This window comes from Aotus nancymaae, unplaced genomic scaffold, assembly GCF_030222135.1.
Source record: "Aotus nancymaae isolate 86718 unplaced genomic scaffold, 86718_ANA_hifiasm-v0.15.2.pri h1tg000018l, whole genome shotgun sequence".
Lineage (NCBI taxonomy): Eukaryota > Metazoa > Chordata > Mammalia > Primates > Aotidae > Aotus > Aotus nancymaae.
This window is the reverse complement of record NW_026988430.1, coordinates 939,249-955,607: the sequence shown is the minus strand read 5'-3', so window position 1 is coordinate 955,607 and position 16,359 is coordinate 939,249. Positions and strand designations below refer to the sequence as shown.

General features: G+C 36.9%; 1 protein-coding gene across 1 annotated transcript; it reads left to right on the top strand.

Moving 5' to 3' along the window:
• Positions 1–456: 456 nt before the first annotated feature.
• On the top strand, positions 457–1,569 carry LOC105714455 (olfactory receptor 5H6). The gene has a single exon (XM_012448406.2). The coding sequence runs from the start codon at positions 546–548 to the stop codon at positions 1,473–1,475; it is 930 nt and encodes a 309-aa protein (XP_012303829.2). The 5' UTR covers positions 457–545; the 3' UTR covers positions 1,476–1,569.
• The last annotated feature ends 14,790 nt before the right edge of the window (positions 1,570–16,359 follow it).

The following is a 16,359-nucleotide window of genomic DNA, read 5'->3' as shown; positions in this document are numbered from 1 at the left end:
GTATCAAGTTTATAATTAGGATTCCTGAGTCAGTGTTTCCTTCCCGCAGAATACTTTTACACTATCAAGAACCACATTTTAAAAATATATTATGGTCTGATTTCCCATCTTAAAATATTTAGTGCATGTTTATTGTGTGAAAAGTAAGGTTTGAGATCTTCACATGGCATTTGTTCCATTTATTTTAACCCAGGTGTTTCAAATATATTTTTCCTTGACCTTACGTCTGTGTCCCAGAGAGAAGATTTTTTTCTATTACATTCAGTAGAGTCCACAGAAATGTAGTACATTCAGATAATGCATCTTTGAAAATATCAACCTGTTAATTTCCACACAATTTTCAAACCAAAGTGTATTATTTTTTCCATGTATTTAAATATTTAAATATAGAGTTCATCTATTATATTACTGATCAAAAAAAAATTAAGAGGGCTCTGATCATTACTTAGTTTACTTCAATACCTCTTACCCAATTACAATTCACAATTCCATTGCAAATGTTCCTTTACATTTGCTTCATTTTTTAGAGGACATGCAGTGACGAGATGGAAGAGGAAAATGTAACATTGATGACAGAGTTTGTTCTCACGGGATTTTTACATCAACCTGACTGTAAAATACCGCTGTTTCTGGCATTCTTGGTAATATATATCATCACAATCATGGGGAATTTTGGTCTGATTTTTCTCATCTGGAATGACCCACACCTTCATATTCCAATGTACTTATTCCTTGGGAATTTAGCTTTTGTGGACGCTTTGTTATCATCCACAGTGACTCCAAAGATGCTGACCAACTTCTTAGCTAAGAGTAAGATGATATCTCTCTCTGAATGCATGATACAGTTTTTTTCCTTTGCAATTGGTGTAACCACAGAATGTTTTATCTTGGCAACAATGGCATATGATCGCTATGTAGCCATATGCAAACCATTACTTTATCCAGTCATTATGACAAATGAATTATGCATTCGGCTATTGGTCTTGTCATTTCTAGGTGGCTTTCTTCATGCCTTAATCCATGAAGGTTTTTTATTCAGACTAACCTTCTGTAATTCCAACATAATACAACACTTTTACTGCGACATTATCCCATTGTTAAAGATTACCTGTACTAATTCCTTTATTAACTTTCTAATGATTTTTATTTTTTCAGGCTCAATTCAAGTTTTTACCATTGGAACTATTCTTGTATCTTATATACTTATCCTCTTAACAATCTTAAAAAAGAAATCCGTCAAAGGTATACGAAAAGCTGTCTCCACGTGTGGCGCTCATCTCTTATCTGTATCCTTATACTATGGGCCCCTCGCCTTCAAGTATCTGGGCTCTGCATCCCCACAAGCAGATGACCAAGATATGATGGAGTCACTATTTTGCACCATCATAGTTCCTTTATTAAACCCCATCATCTACAGCCTGAGAAACAAGCAAGTAATAGATTCATTCACAAAAATGTTCAAAAGAAATGTTTAGATATCATATGATCTCGCTTCTCTATTTACTAAAATTGTCACAAGATTGTGCTAGTTAGAGGTGTCTCTGTTTTGTCAGCATTCAAAGATTTTGCAAAGTCCTAGCACTTTAATGACCTAAGGTGTTAGCACCTAGTAAACTAATAAATATATTCCTAATGTTATTCAATAACATTTAAGAAATTTTAATCATGTTCATATCATAATTGAATAATGTTAGCATAAAGCAAATAAAAATATTTTACAGTGTTGTGTGTTATTGAATGTCACTTTATAAATGCATTAAATGTTAAAATAGTCTAGGTCATGGAATAAGGACTTGAGTGTAAGTGCTGTAAAAATAGTAACTGATCATATCTTTTTAATTTGGCCTTGTTAGGTCCTTTAATAAATAATCTCATATTAGAATTTAATCTTTAATTAGCCATCATAGCCTATGATGCATGCCAAGAACATATCTATCATATGTCTTGACCTGCAATATTCATATATTTAGGTAAATTCCTTTATAATCAAAAGAGGTCCTAAAATGATTTTTCAGTTTCCTAGTCCTTCTGGAAAGTGAACTTCCTCTCAGCCAAGAAGGCTTGAAAGCTGTGAGCAGATATCAGGCCAGTTTTTCTTGAGAAACTTTCTATTGTTTGACTTGATAGGCCAATCCAAATCTCATGTTGAAATCTGAATCAAATGTGGGAGGTGAAAAAGAATGGAGATGTGTGAGCCAAGGACCGAAATTCCTAGTGAATTGTGATGCTATTTTGTGATAATACCATTCTTACATTCTTTGTTTCCTTGAGGGGTGGTTGTTAAAAAGAGCCTGGAATCTCCTCCCTTATCTCTTGCTTCCTTTCTCACAATGTCATCACTGCACATGCCAGCTCCACCAACCTGCTGCTATGACTGAAGCAGGCTGAATCCTCTATCAGTAGATGATGTTGGCACTATGCTTCTTGTACAGCCTGAAGAATTGTGAGCCAAATAAATCTGTTTTCTACATAAATTACCCAGCCTCACATATTCCTTTCTAGCAACTTTAAATGGACTAAGGCAGGTCTAATGGGCTTCATAAAGTTAATTCCGAGTTTCATAAAACTGTCCAGTCATTTCTAATTCTATGCTCATTCTGAAATATGACATTCCCATCAAAGTTCTGGAAATATAACCAATGTTTTCCAATGTGTTACGTTATAAGAAGAACAGATTCTTAATAAACTTTTCCAAATACCTACATTGCCATGAAAATAAATATTCAATGATAGTTTCTGAATTCAGGATAGATTGGCTAAGGAGGAAAAGGTAATTATGTTAATTCTATTTATAAATGGTATACTTAAACAAATTGCTAAGAAAGTTGATTTAAATCTTGTTCAATATTGTGACTTTATAGTTATCAGAAATCTCTACCTGTCACACCCTTTTCCATGTATGTATTGAGATTTTATATGACAGCGGCTTCCAAAAATTTTATGATAGCATCAGTAAAAAACAATAAACTCTCTATGAATTACAAAATATGTTTAAATGGCCAAGGTTACATATTTGCTAAGAGTTTATTACAATGCAATTTGCACAGAATTTTTTAATTGTGTTTCATTCAACATAATGAGATAATTAGAATTATAACTGACCACAATATTTTAGAGCATATCAGAGTTCTAGAAAAATAATAAAATTCTAGAATACTTATATTAATCATATATATTTCTGAAAGTATAACAAAGTAAACACTGATTTTACTGAACAATATTTCTCATTCAATTTTATATATCAAATAAGCTCATTAGCATAACATCTCTCTTTTTAAAAGAGATAAAACAAATTCTCTTTAGCTATTCTAGGGTCTCATTTGGGAAATTCCAAAATTAATTGAGATCAAAATATTTAATTTAGAATCTTATTTGGGAAGTTTGTTAAAAATATCAAATGATTTAAATAAATCATTAAGTATAGTCACAGGTCATTGTGAAAGAATACCAAAATAACAAAAGATTTCAAAGGCAAAGAGAAAAAGTGATGTTATTGTAAAAAAAATAAAGTTAGCTCTTTTAATATTGAGGACACTCAGTTTTCTTAAATAATCAAATACCTGCTAAAGACAATATGGATCACAGAACATCATCTTGATAAAACATAAAATGTTTCTGTTTCACAAGCCTAGTATATAAAGGGCCAGGAGAAAACTTAACCAGTGTCTAATAAGACCAGAACAACACATTGTTAAAACGTTGCAATTTTAATTGAGAAGACCAAATTATAGTTTTTATTAGTTTAGTTTTAATATTGACTCATTTTAGATAGGAAGATCCAAGATGGCCGAGTAGGAGCAGCTCTGGAATGCAGCTCCCAGCGAAAGTGCAGAGGGTGAGTGGATGCCTCATTTCTAGATGGATTTTTATTGCCCACAGACCAGGAGACTCCCAGGCAGAGGAGCACCATGGGTCCCCAGCACAGCTGTTTTGACTGGTGCATAGGTCTCCACATAAAAATCTCACATGGGTCAAGGAGCCATTTCAACTGGTAACTGGAGTACCTGGGAGACAGTCACCCATGCAACTGATAAAAAGGGGACTGAAATAGTGAGCCAGGCCAGGAGATTCCTGGGTGAAAAAGCACCAAGCCAGCGCTGGAGGTCTCCCCACAAAATCTCACATAAATCCGGGCACCTTTTCAACAGGCAACTGGAATGCCTGGGAGACAGTGTTACCCATTCAACTGATAAAATGGGGACTGAAACAGGGAGCCAGGCCAGGAGACTTCCAGGCAGAAAAGTGCCTCCAGTGCAGCTGTTTCAGCCAGTGCAGTGGGTCTCTGCACAAAATCTCACAAAATTCCGGGCACCTTTTTAACTGGTTACTGGAATGCCTAGGAGACACAGTCACCCATTCAATTGAAAAAAAGAGGACTGAAACAGGAAATAAGGCCAGGAGATTCCTGGTCAAAAAAGCACCACAAGCCCCCAGCACAGCTGTTTCAGCCAGTGGGTCTCTGCACAAAATCTCACACAAATCCAGGCACCTTTTCAACTGATGACTAGAATGGTTTGGAGACAGAGTTGCCTGTTCAACTGAAATAAAGTGGTCTCAGGCAGGGAGCCAGGTGATCAGGAATGGCTGGTCCCACCCCCACAAACACCAGCAATCTCAAATGCTCTGGATTGAAAGTTTCACAGCAAGCACAGCTGAATCTGGGATGGTCCAGCTCTATGGGGGAGAGGCATCGATCATTACCAAGGCAGTCCATCACTACTGAGGTAGTCTGCCATTACTGAGGCAGCCCACCATTGCTGAGGCAGTCAGCCATTACAGAGAAAGTCTGCCATTACAGAGGTTGGCCACCATTGTCAAAGCAGTTCTAATTATACCCTTATAAACAGGACTGCAGGGGAGTTCACACGGCAGCTGGGTGGAGCCCAGCAGCTCAACAACACCTCTGCTGGCAGACTGTGATTAGGATGCCTCCTTGCTGGGCAGGACGTCCCTAAAAAAAGGCAGGAGCATAAGAGAAACCTATAAATAAAGTCCTACATTCCTAGGACAGAGCACCTGGGGGAAAATAAAAGGCTGTTATGAGTTCTGCTGCAGCAGACTTAAAAGTACATGCCCAGCAGCTCTGAATGGAATAACAGAGCTCACAGCTCAGCACTGGAGCTTCTACAAAGGACAGACTGCCTCCTCAAGCAGCTCCCCAACCCCCATATATCCAAAGAGTCATCTCATAAAGGAGAGCTCAGATTGACATCTGGCAGGTATCCTTCTGGGACAAAGATAGCAGAAGAAGAAACTCGTAGCAACCCTTAATGTTCTGCAGCTGCTGCAGGTGAGCCAAGGCAAGCAGGGTCTGGAGTGGACCTCCAGCAATCCTACAGCCAAGGGACCTTACTGTTAGAAGGAAAACTAAGAAGCAGAAAGAAATAACTTCATCATCAACAGACTGGATGTCCACTCAGATACCCATCTGAAAGTCATCAACTACAAAGACCACAGGTAGATAAATCCACAAAGATGGGAAGAAACCAGCGCAAAAAGGATGAAAACACTGAAAACCAGAAAGCTTCTTCTCCAAGGAATCACAACTCCTTACCAGCAAGAGGACAGGGCTGGATGGAGAATGAGTCAGATGAATTGACAGAAACAGACTTCAGAAGGTGGCTAATAACATACTTCTCTGACCTAAAAGAACATGTTCTAACCCAAAGCAAAGAAACTAAGAACCTTGAAAAAATGTTTGACAAAATACTAACAAGAATAAACAACTTAGAGAGGAACAGGAACATAAACGAATTGATAGAGCTGAAAAACACAACACGAGAACTTCATGAAGTGTACACAAGTTTCAATAGCTGAGTTGACCAAGCAGAAGAAAGGATATCAGAGGTTGAAGATCAACTCAATGAAATAAAAGGAGAAGGCAAGATTAGAGAAAAAAGAGTAAAAAGAAATGAACAAATCCTCCAAGAAATATGGGATTATGTGAAAGACCTAATCTACATTTGATAGGTGTACCTGAATGTGATGGAGACAATGAATCCAAACTGGAAAACTCTCATCAGGATAATATCCAGGAAACCTTCCCCAATCTAGCAAGGCAGGCCAATATTCAAGTCCAGGAAATACAGAGAACATCACAAAGGTATTCCTCAAGAAGAGCAACCCCAAGGCATATAATCGTCTGATTCACTAGGGTTGAAATGAAGGAGAAAGTGCCAAGGGCAACCAGAGAGAAAGGTCAGGTTACCCACAAAGGGAAGCCCATCAGACTCACAGTGGATCTCTCAGCAGAAACTCTACAAGCCGGAAGAGAGTGGGGGCCAATATTCAACATCCTTAAAGAAAAGAACTTTCAACCTAGGATTTCATATCCAGCCAAACTAAGTTTTGTAAGGGAAAGAGAAATAAAATCCTTTATGAACAAGCAATAACTCAGAGATTTCATCATGACCAGGCCTGATTTACAAGAGCTTCTGAAAGAAACACTAAACACAGAAAGGATAAACCAATACCAGCCATGACAAAAATGTACCAAATGGTAAAGACCATCAATACAATGAAGAAACTGCATCAACTAACAGGCAACACAACCAGCTAGCATCAATATGGCAGGATCAAATTCACTCATAACAATATTAACCTTAAATGTAAATGCGCTAAATGCCCCAATCAAAAGACACAGACTGGCAAATTGGATAAAAAGCCAAAACCCATCCATCTGCTGTATTAAGGAAACCCATCTCACATGCAAGGATACACACTGACTCCAAATAAAGGGATGGAGGAAGAATTACCAAGCAAATAAAGAGGAAAGAAAACAAAACAAAACAGGAGTTACAATCCTAGTCTCTGATAAAATAGACTTTAAACCAACAAAAACCAAAGGGACAAAGAAGGACATTACATAATGGTAAAATGATCAATGCAACAAGAAGAGCCAACTATCCTAAATATATGTGCACCCAATACAGGAGCACCCAGATACATAAAGCAAGTTCATAATGACTTACAGAGAGACTTAGACTCCCACACAATAATAGTGGGAGACTTTAACACTCCACTGTCAATATTAGACAGATCAATGAGACAGAAAATTAACAAGGATATAGAATACTTTAGCTCAGACCTGGACCAAGAAAACCTAATAGACATTTACAGAACTCTCCACCTCAAATCCACAGAATATACATTCTTCTCAGCACCACATCACACCTACTCTAAAATTAACCACATAATCAGAAGTAAATCACTCCTCAGCAAATGCAAAAGAATGGAAATCATAACAAACAGTCTCTCAGACCACAGTGCAATCAAGTTACAACTCAGAATTCAGAAACTAACTCAGAACTGCACAGCTTCACGGAAACTGAACAACTGGCTCTTGAATGTTGACTGGATAAACAATAAAATGAAGGCAGAAATAAAGATGCTCGTCAAAAGCAATGAGAATGAAGACAAAACAGACCAGAATCTCTGGGACACATTTAAAGCAGTGTCTAGAGGAAAATATATACCAATAAGTGCCCACATGACGAGCAAGGAAAGATCTAAAATCAACACCCTATCATCAAAATTGAAAGAACTAGAGGAGCAAGATCAAAAAAACTCAAAACCTAGCAGAAGACAAGAAACAACTAAGATCAGAGCAGAAGTGAAGGAGATAGAGACAAAAAAAACCCTTCAAAAAATAAATAAATCTAGGAGCTGGTTTTTTGAAAAGATCAAAATAGACAGACCACTAGCCAGATTAATAAAAAAGAAAAGAGAGAATAATCAAATAAATGCAATAAAAAATGATAAAGGGGATATCACCACATATTCCACAGAAATTCAAACCATCAACAGAGATTACTACAAGCAACACTATGCACATAAACCATTAAACCTGGGAGAAATTGATAAATTCCTGGACACTTGTATCCTAACAAGCCTAAACTAGGAAGAATTCAAAACCCTGAACAGACCAATAACAAGGTCTGAAGTTGAGGCAGCAATTAATAGCCTACCAACCAAAAAAAGCCCAGGTTCAGATGGGTTCACAGCCGAATTCTACCAGACATACAAAGAGGAGTCAGTACCACTCCTTCAGAAGCTATTCCAAACAGTCCAAAAAGAGGGAATCCTTCCCAAATCATTTTATGAGACCAACATCATCCTGATACCAAAACCAGGCAGAGACTCAACAACAAAAGAAAACTTCAGGCCAATATCCATGATGAACACGATGCAAAAATCTTCAATAAAATACTGGCAAACCGATTGCAACAGCACATCAAAAAGCTTATCCCTCATGATCAAGTAGACTTCATCCTGGGGATGAAAGGCTGGTTCAACATATGAAAATCCATAAATGTAATCCATCACATAAATGGAACCATAGACAAAAACCACATGATTATCTCAATTGATGCAGAGAAGGCCTTTGACAAAATTCAACAGCCTTTTATGCTAAAAACTCTCAATAAACTAGGTGTTGAGGAACGTATCTCAAAATAATAAAAGCTATTTATGACAAACCCACAGCCAACATCATAGTGAATGGGCAAAAACTGGAAGCATTCCCTTTGAAATCTGGCACTAGACAAGAGTTTAGTGCCACTCCTATTCAATATACTACTGGAAGTTCTAGCCAGAGCAATCAGGCAAGAAAAATAAATAAAGCATATTCAATTAGGAAAGGAGGATGCCAAATTTTTTCTATTTGCAGACAACATGATTGTGTATTTAGAGGATCCCATCATGTCAGCCCAAAATCTCCTGAAACTGATAAGCAAGTTCAGCAAAGTCTCAAGATACAAAATCAATATGCAAAAATCACAAGTATTCCTATACACCAATAACAGACTTAAAGAGAGCCAAATCAAGAATGAACTGCCATTCACAATTAATACAAAGAGAATAAAATACCCAGGAATACAACTAATAAAGAATGTAAAGAACCTCTTCAAGGAGAACTACAAACCACTGCTCAATGAAATAAGAGAGGACACAAACAGATGGAGAAACATTCCATGCTCATGGTTAGGAAGAATCCTAACCAATATCGTGAAAATGGCCATACTGCCCAAAGTAATTTACAGATTCAATGCTATCCCCATCAAGCTACCAATGACCTTCACAGAACTGGAAAAAACACCTTAAACTTCATATGGAACCAAAAAGAGCCCTCATAGCCAAGTCAATTCTAAGCAAAAAGAACAAAGCAGGAGGCATCACAGTACCTGACTTCAAACTATATTACAAGGCTACAGTAATCAAAACAGCATGGTACTGGTACCAAAACAGAGATACAGACCAATGGAACAGAACAGAGGCCTCAGAAGCAATGCCATACACCTACAACCATATGATCTTTGACAAACCTGATCAAAACAAGCAATGGGGAAAGGATTCCCTGTTTAATAAATGGTATTGGAAAAACTGACTAGCAATGTGCAGAAAGCAGAAACTGGACCTCTTCCTGACAGCATACACTAAAATTAACTCCAGATGGATTAAAGATTTAAACATAAGGCCTAACACCATAAAAACCCTAGAAGAAAATCTAGGCAAAACCATCCAGGACATAGGCATAGGCAAAGACTTCATGACTAAAACACCAAAAGCATTGGCAACAAAAGTCAAAATAGATAAATGGGACTTAATTAAACTCCAGAGTTTCTGCACAGTAAAAGAAACAATCATTAGAGTGAACTGGCAACCAACAGAATGGGGAAAAAATTTTGCAATCTACCCATCTGACAAAGGGCTAATATCCAGAATCTACAAAGAATTAAAACAGATTTACAAGAGAAAAACAAACAAGCCCATTCAAAAGTGGGTGAAGGATATGAACAGACACTTTACAAAAGGAGACATACATGAGACCAACAAACATACTAAAAAATGCTCATCATCACTGGTCATTAGAGAAATGCAAATCAAAACTACATTGAGATACCATCTGATGGCAGTCAGAATGGTGATCATTAAAAAATCTGGAGACAACAGATGCTGGAGAGGATGTGGAGAAATAGGAACATTTTTACACTGTTGGTGGGAGTGTAAATTAGTTCAACCAATGTGGAAGACAGTGTGGCAATTCCTCAAGGACCTGGAAATAGAAATTCCATTTGACCCAGCAATCCCATTAGTGGGTGTATATCCAAAGGATTATAAAGCGTTCTATTATAAGGACACATGCACACGAATGTTCATTGCATCACTGTTTACAATAGCAAAGACCTGGAACCAACCCAAATGCCCATGGATGATAGACTGGACAGGGCAAATGTGGCACATATGCACCATGGAATATTATGCAGCCATAAAAATCATGAGTTCATGTCCTTTGTAGGGATGTGGATGAACCTGGAATCCATCATTCTCAGCAAACTGACACAAGAACAGAAAATCAAACACCACATGTTCTCACTCATAGGTGAGTGTTGAACAATGAGAACATATGGGCACAGGGAGGGAAGCATCACACACTGGGGTCTATGGCAGGGGGAACAAGGAGAGGGTCAGCAGGGGGTGGGGAGTTGGGGAGGGAAAACATGGGGAGAAATGCCAGATTTAGGTGATGGCGAGAAAGGCAGCAAACCACATTGCCATGTATGTACCTATGCAGCAATTTTGCATGTTCTTTACATGTACCCCAAAACCTAAAATGCAATAAAATATATATCTTTTAAAAAAATACTTACTTTAAAAACTCACAGTAACTTGAATATTGGTAATTTAACTGCACAGGATACTCTTTCTCTTTCAAGTTTCTGCATTCATTTGGTTTTTGTCTTTCATTATTCATTCTGAAACAACTTTTAGGTGACATCCAATTTTATGGCTGCATAGTATTCCATTGTGCATATGTGCCACATTTTCTTTGTCCAGTCTATCATTGAAGGGCATTTGGGTTGGTTCCAGGTCTTTGCTATTGTAAGCAGTGCCACAATGAACATACAGTAATATTGTCTAGATGAGTTCCTCTTATTTGTATGGACATGGATGAATCTGGAAACCATCATTCTCAGCAAACTGACACAAGAAAAGAAAATGAAACACCTCATGTTCTCACTCATAGGTGGGTGTTGAACAATAAGAAAACATGGACACAGGGAGAGGAACATCACACACTGGGGTCTGTTGGGGGGTTAAGGATGGGACAGCAGAGGGTGGGGAGTTTGGGGAGAGATAACATGAGGAGAAATGCCAGATATAGGTGACGGGGGGATAGAGGCAGCAAACCACCTTGCCATGTATGTACCTATGCATCAATTCTACATGATCTGTACATGTACCCCAGAACCCAAAGTACAATTAAAAAAAAATACATATCCTCATACCTGGTGGCTTTTCTTATCAAAAACATTTCTCAATTTACTTGCGCACTTTGCATACAGTGTTGCTTCCCTTATGTTCTTTAGCAGTTCTAATTACCATACATTAACTAGAATTCTCAATTCTCAGTAACTTTATTTTCTAGGATTTTGTATCCTGAAAATCTACTGAATATTTTTATCTGTTCTTATGCTTTTTTTAAGGGGAGAATTTAGGGTTTTTGAATAGAGAACGTCGTATCAACTGAAAACAAGGATGATTTGATTTATTCTTTCCCAAGTTGGATACCCTTCATTTCTTTCTCTCATCTGATTGCTCTAGCTAGGACTTCCAGGACTGCTGCATAACAGTGGCAAAAGTGGACATCTTTGTCATTTTCAAGATCTGAGAGGAAAGTCTTTTAGTTATTCTCCATTCAGTATGATACTAGCTGTGGGTCTGTTGTATATGGCTTTTATTATATTGAGATACATTCGTTCTATACATAGTTTCATGAGATTTTTATCATAAAGGGATGTTTTATTTTATTAAATATTTTTTCAGCATCAATTGAAATAATCATATGGTTTTTGTCCTAATTCTGTTGATATGCTGTATCACATTGATTTGTGTATGTCAAACCACCTTTGCATCCCTGGAATAAATCCCACGTGGCCATGATGAATGACCTTTATCATGTATTTTCAATTTGGTTTGCTTGTATTTTGTTGAGAATGTTTGTGTCAATAGTAATCAGAGATATCTTTCTCCTTTATTTTTTTTAAATAGTTTGAATAGGATGAGTATTCGTTCTTTAAATGTTTGCTAGAATTCAGCAGTGAACCTATCAAGTCCCAGGCTTTCCTTTACTGGAAGACTTTGTTTTATGGCTTCAATATTGTTACTTATCATAGGTCTTTTCAGATTTTGAATTTCTTCCTGGTTCAATTTTGGGTTAAGTTGTGTGTGTCTAGGATGTTGTTCATTTCTTCCAGGTTTTCTAATTTATTGGCATATAATTGCTCATAGTAGGCATTAACAACCCTTTGAATTTCTGTAATAACAGTTTTAATGTGTCCTTTTTCACTTCTGATTTTATTTATTTGGATCTTCTCTCTTTTTTTCTTAGTTTAGCTAAAGGTTAGTCAATTTTATTTAATACTTTTTAAAAACAACATTTTGTTTCATTAGTCTTTTGCATTTTTTTGCATTTCAATTTCATTTATTTCTGCTGTAACGTTTATCATTTCTTTTCTTCTATTAATTTTGGGTTTGGTTTGCTCTTGCTTTTCCAGTTCTTTAAGATGCATTATTGCATTGTTTATTTGAAGTTCTTTTCTTTCATTTGATATAGGCAATCGTAGTGATAATCTTCCTTCTTAGTACTGCATTTATACAGGTTTTGGTATGTTGTGTTTCCATTATCATTTGTTTCAAGAATTTTCATGATTTCCTTCTTAATTTGCTTTGACTCACTGGTCATTCAGGAGCATACTGTTTCTTTTCCATGTGATTTTATAGTTTACAAAATTCCTCTTGATATTACTTTCTAGTTTTTTTCCATAGTGGTCAGAATAGATACTTGATATTATTTTAATTTTTTGAAAATTTTAAACATGTTTTGTAACCTAACATATGATCTATCTTTGACAATAATGTATGTGGTGAGAAAAGAACATGTATTCTGCAGCTGTTAGATGAAATGTTCTGTAAATATCTATTAGATCTATTTGTCTATAGTGCAGATTAACCTCAACGTTTCTTTGTTGGTTTTCTCCCTGGAAGATATGTCCAATGCTGAAATTGGGGTATTAAAATCTCCAGCTATTATTGTATTGGGGCCTACCTCTTTCTTTAACTCTAATAATTTTTGCTTTGTGTGTGTGGGTCTCCTCTGTTGGATGCATATATATTTAAAATTGTTATATCCTCTTGCTGAATTGACCTTTTATCACTATGTGGTAACCCTCTTCATCTCTTCTTATAATGTTGTCTTAAAATCTATTTTGTCTGCTATAAGTATAGGTACTCTTGATCTTTTTTTTTTAGGGGGAGATGGAGTATCTTTGTTCATCTATTTGTTTTTAGTCTATGTGTGTTTTATAGATAAGGTGTGTATTTTGTAGGCAACAGATAAATGGGTCTTGTTTCTTTATCCATTCATCCACTACATGTCTTTTGATTGGAGAGTTTAGTTTATTTACATTCAATTTTATTATTGATAAGTTAGGACCTACTTCAGACATTTTATTTGTTTTTTTTGGTTGTTTTGTTGTCTTTTCTTCCTTCTTTCCTTCTTGTCTTCTTGTAGTATAGGTGACCTTCTCTGGTGATACGATTTACATTCTTGCTTCTTATTTTTAGTGTATCCACTGTATGTTTTTGGTTTGAGGTTACCATAAGACTTGCAACTCCTAGCTTGTAACCCATTGTTTTAAGCTGATTACAGCATAATACTTCATATAAACAAACAAGCAATCAAAAAGAAAGCTAATAAGAACCCTATGCCTTAACTTATCTCTGCTTTTTAACAATTTGTTGTTTCTGTTTATATATTATTGTACTATGTCTTTTGAAAAGTTGATGTAGTTATTATTTTTGATTTGTTCATTGTTAAGTCTTTCTGTTTAGGATTAGTGATGTTTAAACACCGTAGTTACAGTGTTATCTTATTCTGTGTTTTTCTGTGTACTTACTAGTACCAGTAAGTTTCATACCTTCAGGTGATTATTTATTGCTCATTAATGTTCTTTTCTTTCTGATTGAAGTACTCCCTTTAGCATTTCTTGTAGGATGGGTCTGGTATTGATGAAATATTTTGTTTGTCTGGGAAAGCCTTTAATTTTCTTTCATTCTTAAAGTATATTTTTACCAGATAAACTATTCTAGGGTAAAAAGTTTTTTTCCTTCAGTACTTTCAATGTGTCATGCCACTTTCTCCTGGCTGTAAGATTCCTACTGAAAAGTTTGCTGCCAGATGTGTTGGAGCTCCATTGTATGTTATTTGTTTATTTTCTCTTGCTGCTTTTAGGATCCTTTCTTTATTCTTGATTTTTGAGTGTTTGATGTCTTGGAGCAGTCGTCTTTTGGTTAAATCTGCTTAGTGGTGTATAACCTTCTTATACTTGAATATTGATATTTTTCTCTAGGTTTGGGAAGTTCTGTATTATTACCTCTCTGAGTAAATTTTCTACTGCTATCTCTTTCTCTATCTCCTCTTTTAGACAATAACAGATTTGCTCTTTTGAGGATGTTTGTAGATCCTGTCAGTGTGCTCCATTGTTTCTTTCTTCTCTTTTCTTTTGTCTCCTCTGAGTGTATATATTCTTTTTTTCTTTTTGATTTGGAGTCTTGCTCTGTTGTCCAGGCTGGAGTGCAGTTGCATGATCTCAGCTCACTGCAAACTCCATCTCCCAGGTTCAACATTCTCCTGCCTCAGTCTCCTGAGTATCTGGGATCACAAGCATGCACCATTGCACCTGGATAATTTTGTAATTTTAGTGGAAACAGGGTTTTACCGTGTCCATTGTCCATGGCCAGGCTGGTCTTGAACTCCTGACCTCAACTGATCCACCCACCTCGGCCTCCCAATGTTCTGGGAGGACAAGCATAAGCCACAAAGTCTGGCCCCTGACTGTATTTTCAAATAGCCTGTTTTCAATTTTTGTGTCTGCTCAATCCATTTTTCTGTTAAAGTGTTCTAATGTATTTTTCATTAAGCCAATTGGACTTTTCAGCTCTAGATTTTCTGATTATTTTTACTTCGTTCAATCTCTTTTTTTTTTTAATTGCATTTTAGGTTTTGGGGTACATGTGAAAAACATGCAAGGTTGTTGCATAGGTGCATACGTGGCAGTATAATTTGCTGCCTCCCTTCCCTTCACCTATATCTGGCATTTCTCCCCATGCTATCCCTCCCCAACTCCCCACCCCCCGCTGTCCCCCCCAACAGACCCCCGTGTATAGTGCTCCCCTCCCTGTGTCCATATGTTCTCCTTGTTCAACACCCGCCTATGAGTGAGAACATGTGGTGTTTGATTTTGTGTTCTTGTGTCAGTTTGCTGAGAATGATGTTTTCCAGGTTCATCCATGTCCCTACGAAGGATGTGAACTCCTCGTTTTTAATGGCTGCATAATATTCCATGGTGTATATGTGCCACATTTTTCCTGTCCAGTCTATCATCGATGGGCATTTGGGCTGGTTCCAGGTCTTTGCTATTGTAAACTGTGCTGCAATGAACATTCGTTTGCATGTGTCCTTATAGTAGAACGATTTATAATCCTTTGGATATATGCCCAGTAATGGGATTGCTGGGTCAAATGGAATTTCTATTTCTAGGTCCTTGAGGAATCGCCACACTGTTTTCCACAGTGGTTGAACTAATTTACACTCCCACCAACAGTGTAAAAGTGTTCCTATTTCCCCACATCCTCTCCAGCATCTGTTTTCTCCAGATTTTTTAATGATCGCAATTCTAACTGGCGTGAGATGGTATCTCAATGTAGTTTTGATTTGCATTTCTCTAATGACCAGTGATGATGAGCATTTTTTCATATGTTTGTTGGCCTCATGTATGTCTTCTTTGTAAAGTATCTGTTCATATCCTTCGCCCATTTTTGAATGGGCTTGTTTGTTTTTTTCTTGTAAATCTTTTTTAGCTCATTGTAAATTCTGGATATCAGCCCTTTGTCAGACGGGTAGGCTGCAAAATTTTTTTCCCATTCTGTTGGTTGCCGATTCACTCTATTGACTGTTTCTTTTGCCGTGCAGAAGCTGTGGAGTTTGATTAGGTCCCATTTGTCTATTTTGGCTTTTGTTGCCAATGCTTTTGGTGTTTTGGTCATAAAGTCCTTGCCTACGCCTATGTCCTGAATGGTTTTGCCTAGGTTTCCTTCTAGTGTTTTTATGGTGTTACGTCTTATGTTTAAGTCTTTAATCCATCTGGAGTCAAATTTAGTGTAAGGTGTCAGGAAGGGGTCCAGTTTCTGCTTTCTTCATTTGGCTAGCCAGTTTTCCCAACACCACTTATTGAACAGGGAATTCTTTCCCCATTGCTTGTTTTTTCAGGTTTGTTAAAGATCGGGTGGTTGTAGATA